The sequence below is a fragment of the Pungitius pungitius genome, chromosome 9 (assembly GCF_949316345.1).
Source record: "Pungitius pungitius chromosome 9, fPunPun2.1, whole genome shotgun sequence".
In the NCBI taxonomy this organism is placed as follows: domain Eukaryota; kingdom Metazoa; phylum Chordata; class Actinopteri; order Perciformes; family Gasterosteidae; genus Pungitius; species Pungitius pungitius.
The window spans coordinates 20,681,174-20,691,173 of NC_084908.1; the positions used below are offsets into that span (position 1 = coordinate 20,681,174).

Sequence of the window (10,000 nt, forward strand, 5' to 3'; positions counted from 1 at the left end):
TGTCACCAGGCTTGGATTTTGGGGAAGCCCCCCTCGGTTGGCGTTTGCGTGTGAGCCGAGCGGAGTGAGCGGAGGCGGCGCTGGAGCGGGGTGGGGGGGGGGGGGTGGAGGTGGAGGTGGAGGGGGGGAGGGGGGGGGGGACTACCGCGCCACACACAAAACATTGCGGATATGTGGCACAAGAACAAATGAATTATTGAATATTTTACTCTTTTACATCTATTTCTATTTTTATCTCTCAGGAGAAAAAAAGGGACCTGAAGGAGGAGGAGAAAAAGAAAGACAACTGCAGATCCTGTTAAGATGCCCTGTTGAGAGGGGGGTGTGGGGCGGGGGGGGGGGGGGGGGGGGTCGGGGGGAAAGACGCAGTCTCCAGCCAGGGGTACAGCCTACTTAGTGGAGATGATTGCAATGTGTGATGAAATGCTGGGCCGTTTCCCGATCACGGTGTGCACGTAGTGATGGAAGAACCGGCTCGTTCTTGGAAGAGGTTTTTTTCCCCCAAGCCCCCTTCCACTCGGAAAAAATAACCCCCCTGAAAGGCAAAATAGGATGCCTTGCTTTTTTTCCCCCGACGGAGAGAAAACGGATGCTGTGACGAGATAGAACATTGATTGTGAGTTTCTCTCCAGTAACACACAATTATTGTCTCACTTTCCGAGAAGTCATTCGCCAGAAATGACATAAATACATCTATCTATTTCACATTCACATTCCAAACACACGGTCAGACACACCGTGCCTTCTCCCTCCCTCCCTCCCTCCCTCCCCCTTCTCTCTCCTCCTCACCCCCTCCCTTCCCCACACACATATGGAGGTATCTCCTCAGCGCTGAAGATCTGAGGAGACGCACAGATAGATTAGCAGGAGACGCGGAGAGACTCCGAACCCGACTCCGCTCTGCATGTGTGTTTGGAGCCGAGGCTGATGGGGTGGTGGCATGTGGAGGTGTCCCTCTGAGGGCCTCCCCCCCCCTTCCCCCCGGCTCCCACCTAACCTCTGGCGTTTGGTGTCTGCAGAATGGCGCGTTTTGGAGACGAGCTACCCAACAGGTATGGAGGTGGAGGAGGAGGAGGTGGTGGTGGCGGTGGTGGCGGGGGTGCCGGCGGACAAGGGGGGCCCGGCCGCGGTGGCAGCAGGCAAGGGGGGCCCCCCGCAGGGCAGCGGATGTACAAGCAGTCGATGGCCCAGAGAGCCCGGACCATGGCCCTGTACAACCCCATACCCGTCCGGCAGAGCTGCCTAACGGTCAACCGCTCCCTCTTCCTCTTCAGCGAAGACAACCTGGTGAGGAAGTACGCCAAAAAGATCACCGAATGGCCATATCCTTTTGATAGGAGGAGCCGAGCGGACCGCCAAGGTAGGGGGGGGGCGAGGTGTGGCCCTGTGTGGCTCGCTGGATGAAAGTTGTGATTTTTATTCAAAGTGTGCCTGCGCGCGCGCGCGCACGTGTGTATGTGTGTGTGTCTTCTGATTGACAGGTACATGGTTTCACTTCACTCAGGTCCAGGGCTCACCCTGTACAGTATAAATCAATAAGTAAATACATGACTACATATATTTATTTATTTGTGTATTGACGTGCAATGAGTGAAAGATGTTGATGATGACACTGGTTGTCATGACACCTGCGATCAGTCACATGGGTGATTAGGTTGCTTTTTGAATACAACCTGTAAGTGACCTGAGTGTGTGTGTGTGTGTGTGTATGTGTGTGTGTGTGAGTGAGTGTGTGTGTGTGTGTGTGTGTGAGTGAGTGTGTGTGTGTGTGTGTGTTGGGGCTACAGTTGTAGTCAGAGCTGAGTGCTGATGTCAGCACTGTAGAAGAATGAAGGCCTCAGGAAGGGAGAGGAAATGACTCTCTCTCTCCCTTTCTCTCTCTCTCTCTCTCCCTTTCTCTCTCTCTCTCTCTCATTACCTCTGACCATATAAGGAGGCCTGTGGCTCTTTCTACAGCAGTGGAAAAAGGTGTAATTATAAGGACGGTCAGTGTACTGCTTTTTGAACCAGGATGCAGTCACGTGACCTGTTTGTTATTCGTTAGAGTCCTGATGGACACATGGCATGACGTGCTGACCTGTCACCATTTATGAGTGGATGAATGGGTGAGTGATGACAGGATGAGTGGAAAAGAGATCTCAAAGTGGAGTCTACCTACCTCTCAGTTTTTATCCAACGGCGTCCTAAAGGACGTCTGTTGGTTTGATGACCAATCCATGGCTTATGTTTCAATATGCAAATGAACTATTAGCTTATCAAACGTTTCTTTTCCTACATTTCAAAAACAGAAATGTGATCATTAAGAAAAGATTTAATTTTGTTGCTTTCTTCGAGTCAAAGAGAGACCTTTAGATTTCACATAACTCTGAAGATAAACAAATGTCTGAATGAGGTGGAATGAACCCGTTAGAACCTCTAGGATCCAGAGAGGAACGAAGATGTGAAGTTTGGTGATGTAAGAAGTCCTGAAGGAGACTTCATCGCTCCATTAAAGGGATTTATTATAGTTATCAGAGTTTTCTGTTATATTTTAATTTGTAGTTGAGGCTTTATGTAATGGATACTTTTAGCTAAATGTAAACACCTACATTTTGTAAATCTTCCTTCCATCAGTCTGAAAGAAGACTTCTAGTTCTTCACTTTGACAAAGACCAATGATTGAGTTGTTTTATTTAAGGACGACTACGATCGTGTCTAAAAGCAGCGAGCGTATTTGGGGAGAGGACCTGCTGGGATTGTGGCACGGAGCCTTCTCAAAGGTTCCTTTACTTTCTGCCAGGATGTTTTGGCTTTTCCTGCAGCAGTGAAAACTCTCCTTAAAGCCGTCACCAGAATAGCTGAGTTTGTTCTCCCTTCAAAGATGAATGTTTCCCTTTGCTCCACGTTGGGAATGTTGCTTCTGTTTGCTTCGTCTGGACCATGACTTGGATTCATGTTCCATACCGGAACCGACCGATGTGACTGAGTGACGCATCACTTAGAAAACATGAAGTGCAAATTAAAAAGAAACTTTCTAGAAATCATATTTCAGATAAAAAAGAAAATGTTTCATCCTTTTTTGGATTAACCCTCTTCTCCTGTGTTTTGGATCAGGACGGACGATGAGATGTTTGATAAGGACGTCTCCTTGTGCTTCAGGTGGTTTATGGACCGTGGTGTTAATAGAACAACCTGCACATTGATCAATATTCATTATTATTATTCTCAGCTCACGTTGAGAATTTTGCAGACCTGATCGATATGAATATTTAAAAGGTGTTCAACGTAAAAGCTTCCTCACTCCGTAGAGCGAGATCACAGCGGCTTCATGGGTCCTAACAGAGGATTTTTCTGACTTTGTGTTTTCTCTCGGACCGTTTTTAGAACCCAGCGTTGCTTTCGTTCCTTCTGCACCTCACGCAGTCACTTCAAAGCGTCTCTTTTGAGTGAACGTCCTCTCGAAAAGCGCCGTCTCTGCTGCTCTGTCACTCGCCACGAGGGGAGTTCCTGTGGCAGAACGTTCACTTCCTGCGTTGAAAGTGAGCGGAGCGTGTCCCAGAATGCCGCCATCTGGGCCGGGCCGGGCTGTGCTGTCTGGCAGCCGCTGTGGCTTCTTCCCCCAGAAACCCAGAGGACTTCATTATGCCCCCCCCCCCCTCTCCTCTCCTTTCGTCTTCTCCTCCGCTCTGCTCTTCTTCCCCCTGCCACTCCGCTTTAAATGTTCCGTCCTCCATCTTCTCCCGCGTCTGTCTCCTATGTCTCGGTGGCGCTCGGTTGGATTCCAGTTGGATGCTGTGGTGAACTCAATGTTCATCAGTTAAAAATCAGAGTGAACAGAACCTTTGACTGTTCAGCAGATGTTGCTTTGTGGAAGATTAACAACTGGTGGCGTTTATTCTGCGGTGTGGTGATTTTCATTCATATTCTGTTGGTTGTTCATCCCAAAGCTTCATGTGTTAAAGCTGCATTCTGTGTAGTGACCAGCAGGGGGCGACTCCTCTGCTCCCATAGACGTCTATGAGGAAATGACTCTACTTCTGTGTAGTGACCAGCAGGGGGCGACTCCTCTGCTCCCATAGACGTCTATGAGGAAATGACTCTACTTCTGTGTAGTGACCAGCAGGGGGCGACTCCTCTGCTCCCATAGACGTCTATGAGGAAATGACTCTACTTCTGTGTAGTGACCAGCAGGGGGCGACTCCTCTGCTCCCATAGACGTCTATGAGGAAATGACTCTACTTCTGTGTAGTGACCAGCAGGGGGCGACTCCTCTGCTCCCATAGACGTCTATGAGGAAATGACTCTACTTCTGTGTAGTGACCAGCAGGGGGCGACTCCTCTGCTCCCATAGACGTCTATGAGGAAATGACTCTACTTCTGTGTAGTGACCAGCAGGGGGAGTCGAGTGGTTTACTTATTGTAAACATGAGTTAAAGGTCTCTAGCTTCAGGTCTTTTTTAACACAGCATGATGACATTTAGCTAAAGCTTGACGTAACGTTCATTTGTTTACTGTTTCCACTGCAATTTCTTATATAAGTATTGACTTTGTTAGCTGGGCTTTTTTTTGGAACTAGATTTATTATGTGTTGTTGAAAATGTACCAACGTGGATTTTTGGTCTCTCTGTTTCAAGTTCAATCCGGTGGTTTTTTTTTCTTATTTCAACGAGGCAGCAGTATTTCAGGCTCTCTCTCGCTCGGACCATCTGTCCGTCACACTTTGCCCGGCTGCATGTTATCATGTGAGGGAAAGACAAATGGAGAGAGGTAGACAGTACGAGGGGGGGAAGAGAGCACCCCCCCCCTCACACACACTCCACTCATCCCCCCACAGACTGTATAGGAAGTGGTTGACCATCGGACTGTGGAGCGCAAATTTGTAGCATCGAATCTGGCCTTCAGGACGTTGCCATTTTGTTTTTTCGGTTTCCAGTGAATGGAAGTGATTTGGATTTACTTATTTGATAATAATCTACTGGAGACCTGTCAATCAGCGAGTATCAGTATTTCCTCGTAGACGTCTATGGGAGCAGAGGAGTCGCCCCCTGCTGGTCACTACACAGAAGTAGAGTCATTTCCTCATAGACGTCTATGGGAGCAGAGGAGTCGCCCCCTGCTGGTCACTACACAGAAGTAAAGTCATTTCCTCATAGACGTCTATGGGAGCAGAGGAGTCGCCCCCTGCTGGTCACTACACAGAAGTAGAGTCATTTCCTCATAGACGTCTATGGGAGCAGAGGAGTCGCCCCCTGCTGGTCACTACACAGAAGCAGAGTCATTTCCTCATAGACGTCTATGGGAGCAGAGGAGTCGCCTCCTGCTGGTCACTACACAGAAGTAGAGTCATTTCCTCATAGACGTCTATGGGAGCAGAGGAGTCGCCCCCTGCTGGTCACTACACAGAAGTAGAGTCATTTCCTCATAGACGTCTATGGGAGCAGAGGAGTCGCCTCCTGCTGGTCACTACACAGAAGTAGAGTCATTTCCTCATAGACGTCTATGGGAGCAGAGGAGTCGCCTCCTGCTGGTCACTACACAGAAGTAGAGTCATTTCCTTATAGACGTCTATGGGAGCAGAGGAGTCGCCCCCTGCTGGTCACTACACAGAAGTAGAGTCATTTCCTCATAGACGTCTATGGGAGCAGAGGAGTCGCCCCCTGCTGGTCACTACACAGAAGTAGAGTCATTTCCTCATAGACGTCTATGGGAGCAGAGGAGTCGCCCCCTGCTGGTCACTACACAGAAGTAGAGTCATTTCCTCATAGACGTCTATGGGAGCAGAGGAGTCGCCCCCTGCTGGTCACTACACAGAAGCAGAGTCATTTCCTCATAGACGTCTATGGGAGCAGAGGAGTCGCCTCCTGCTGGTCACTACACAGAAGTAGAGTCATTTCCTCATAGACGTCTATGGGAGCAGAGGAGTCGCCCCCTGCTGGTCACTACACAGAAGTAGAGTCATTTCCTCATAGACGTCTATGGGAGCAGAGGAGTCGCCCCCTGCTGGTCACTACACAGAAGTAGAGTCATTTCCTCATAGACGTCTATGGGAGCAGAGGAGTCGCCCCCTGCTGGTCACTACACAGAAGTAGAGTCATTTCCTCATAGACGTCTATGGGAGCAGAGGAGTCGCCCCCTGCTGGTCACTACACAGAAGTAGAGTCATTTCCTCATAGACGTCTATGGGAGCAGAGGAGTCGCCCCCTGCTGGTCACTACACAGAATGCAGCTTTAACTCATGAAGCATCGTCTTCACTTTACAGACTTGGATGTTTTTGAGACCAACCAAAAGAACCATAGGAATGTTAACGGAGATTAATATAAGTAGGATTTGAGCTACATCTTATTCATTTATATAACGGTTAATATGAAAAAGATAAAACAAAAGCAAATCGTCCTTTTAAATAATCTGCCAACAGCTGTTTTCTCTACTTGTTTCTTTGCTGCTCTGATGTTGATAAGATTGATGAAATGTGTCTGTGGAAGATTGTTTAAGGTCTGAAATGCTTGAGCTTACTGTAGGTGCTGTTGTGTAGCTGTGTGGAATGCGCTCCAGCTACACACACACACACACACACACACACACACACACACACACACACACTGATCAGCTGGTGGCTTCATCCGTCTGCCGTGAAGCGAGCAGATCCGTTCTGATCAGTCACGGCTGACAGAGGATCTCATAGCTCTGGTATGTGTGTGTGTGTGTGTGTGTGTGTGTGTGTGAGGGGGGGGGGGCAGGTGATACTGTAACACCTGTTCAACAGGATCACTTACCTCAGGGGGGCTCAACTGCATCCCAACGCACACACACACACACACACACACACACACACACACAGTCAGTGTTTGGCAGAAAAAGCACCATTTGGGACGTTAACGCTCCAATGTGCAATGTCTCTCTCTCACTCTCTCTCTCCCTCTCTCTGTCTCTGTTTCTCTGTCTCTCTCCCTCTCTGTCTCCCTCTCTATCTCTGTCTCTCTGTCTCCCTCTCTGTCTGTCTCTCTGTCCCTCCCTCTCTGTCTCTCAGTCCCTCCCTCTGTCTTCCCCTTAATGCTCGTCATGGTGAAATCAGATGAGCAGGTTTTCTGCACAGAATCCTCGCAGACAGAAGCTTCATCGTAGGTTCACGTCTCGCTTCGAGGGGCCAACGTTGCGGCTTCAAACGGACGCAGAGACGTCCGTCCAGAGGGAGGGGGGGTGGGGGGGGACGTCCACACGTGGACGGGCAGGCGAGCGCCATGGCAACGGTCTCTTTTGGCAGAACTCCAGATGCGTGTGTTCGATCCCCCCCGGTGTGTTTGTGTGATTTCTCACTGTGGTGAAACGTGATGCTGCCCCCCCCCTCCCCCTCCCTCTCAGCTCACTGTGTGTGAGATGTTTGTTGAATATTATATGCCAGTGTGGGTTTGAAGCAGGCGCCAACAGTCCAGCAGAGCTTCCTTTCCTTCTCTTTCCATAGAATGTTGGATTGTTGTTGTTTAGCAGCAGATTCCTTCCTGAAAGAAGCTGTGAGTTCAGGTGGGAGAGGAAAGGTCCGGAGAAGGAAGGAGGTGAACATCTAGGAAGGAGGCGGGGGTGGGGGTGGGGGTTATGAAAGGCCCGAACTGACCACAAGCGACAGCCCCCCCCCCCCCCCACACACACACACATAGCTTCCACGTTGTCACGGCAACGTATAAACAGCAGCGTCGTCGCCTACCGAGGGCCAAACCAGAGCATCGTCCGTTACACATGAGAACAGGACTAGAGATGAGGATGAGGATGAGGATGAGGATGAAGACAGGGAGCCATAGAAAGACACTTTTGGAGGATTTAAGGAAAAAGACAAAAAAAGACAAAGGACAGGAAGAGACAGGAGTGAAGGAGGAGAGTTAGAGAGTGTTCTGCCCCATGTTGAGTCACTGATCTACATTCAATCTGCACTATGTGAATTATTGATTGGCCTTTAGCCAGCCTGAGTGTGTGTCTGTGTGTGTGTCTGTGTTTGTGCGTTTGGTGCTGATGCTTCTGCTGAAAAGCACAGTGGTGGCTTTTTCTTTTTTATTCTTCTATTGATGGAGACGGAGAGGAACAGGGAGAATGGGACAGATAGACACACACACACACACACGCACACACACACGCACCTGCACACGCACACGCACACACACACATGCACACACTAACATCTAACATGCATATACTGTATTCATTCATCCGCAAGCACATTTACATTTTTCCCACTCAGAGGATGCACACACACACACACACACACACACACACACACAAGAAGCGAGCCTTTGAGGCAGGACTGATCTGTGGATACCAGCATGTGGGGGGGGGGGGGGGGGGGGGGGGACTAACACTCACTCAAAGGAAGAGAAGAACTGCGACGGCAGGAAACATTTTAACGAGACAAAACACAAGAAACCAGCTGCTGCTTCATGAAATGCATTTTACAGGATTATAACGTTATAATAATATCATGACGTAACGTCAGCGTTCCTGCTTTTATTCACACAAAGAGTTAGAAGCAAACTGTAGAGATGGTTTTGAGCAGCGTCCAACGGGAGGACGTCTCTGGTTGATGATGTCATCGTTTGTCTTTGGACTCTTTGGGTAAAACGCGAGGAGCAAAGAAACGGACGTTTAGTTATTGAGCTTCTAAAAACCAAAAAATAAGAAGAAGAAGAAACGCTTCTCAGATGTGGAACCGGACCCAAAGGTGGATCTGAGGGGGCCGGAGACGAGGATGGGGGAGGTGCCCCCCCCCTGCCTCCTTAATAGGTGTTTTAACAGAGTAATGAATGGTGCTGTCGGGGAAGTGATCACCTTAATGATCGTAATTATTCTAATTGAACATTATTCGAGGTTTTGGAGAGAAGAGGGAAATGAGTGTGTGTGTGTGTGTGTGTGTGTGTGTGTGTGTGTGTGTGTGTTTGTGTGTGTGCGTGCGTGTGTGTGTGTGTGTGTGTATCAAAAGCTTTGAAGCTTTTTGTCTAGAGTCCCACGCTGCTGTCGGCCATTATTTCTGTTACCCACCATTCCTTGTTTATAGGGTTAGAAATGTCACGTTGTCCCCCTGTCTGTCTCTCTGTCTCTGTCTCTCTGTCTCTGTGTCTGTGTCTCTGTCTACCTGTCTCTGTCTACCTGTCTCTGTGTCTGTGTCTCTGTCTCCGTGTTGGATGACCACTGATACAAACAGTAGTGACTCTCGTCCCGAGCAGCGTCCTTTTGGACTGATATTTCATAACTATGAATGTCATCAAGGTGGTCGATTAATCGTTCAGTGGATCAATAGAGAAACACTGAAGGAATGCGTTTAGATCATTGATATGATTGATGATATCATTGATAGTATTTATGTTTCCATAGAAAATATCAAGATGTGTTTTCTATTAATATGAATTAAATATCTTTACTTTAGAGTTGAGAAGGATTTCAGATGGTTCATTTATGAATAAAAACTAAACAAAAAGTCAATGGATCGACAAAAGAAGCCTCAAAAGTGTTTAAACAAAGAGCAACATTATGGAATTTGACTGTTGGCTCCCTTTGATGGAGCAAAGTCACTGATCTCCATCGGAGGAGAAGGAGGAGGAGAAGGAGGAGGCGTGTTCAGCATCAGCTGCTGTCTGGCAGCTCCTCCTCCTTTCTGACCCCGGCTGGTGACCTGCAGTCGTCCCCTCGGGCTGGGGGGGGGCCCGGGGGGTGCGGTCCAACTAATGCCCGTCTGCCCTCGCCCTCGTCGCCCTCAAAACACAAAGAAGAGCAGAAAGTTCTTCTCTTCGTGCATCAGCTCACAAAAGGTTTCTTATTAGTTATTAGTAACTAACTGCTCCTCATTAAACACTTTAAACATTAAATGTCTCTAGTAGATCTGTCAATCAGCGTTAGGCCCCGCCCTAAAGCATCCCCTGCTTCATGGTCTGTTTGACTCTAAATGGAACATCATTCACTAAATGAACATCATGCTGCATTTAAGAAGACTTGAAACTAGAGACTGAGACCATAAACTCATGTTTACAATGTTTACTGAGG

General features: G+C 48.5%; 1 protein-coding gene across 13 annotated transcripts in view; it reads left to right on the forward strand.

Moving 5' to 3' along the window:
• The first annotated feature begins 349 nt into the window (after positions 1 to 349).
• Positions 350 to 10,000, forward strand: part of cacna1ab (calcium channel, voltage-dependent, P/Q type, alpha 1A subunit, b) — an 82,941-nt gene continuing 73,290 nt past the window's right edge. For all 13 annotated transcript variants that reach the window (XM_062564289.1, XM_062564293.1, XM_062564298.1 and 10 more), the window contains exons 1-2: positions 350 to 616; positions 1,020 to 1,321. In XM_062564289.1, the coding sequence (XP_062420273.1) occupies positions 1,021 to 1,321 (301 nt within the window). In that variant the 5' untranslated portion in view covers positions 350 to 616; position 1,020. The remainder of the gene's footprint in view (positions 617 to 1,019; positions 1,322 to 10,000) is intronic.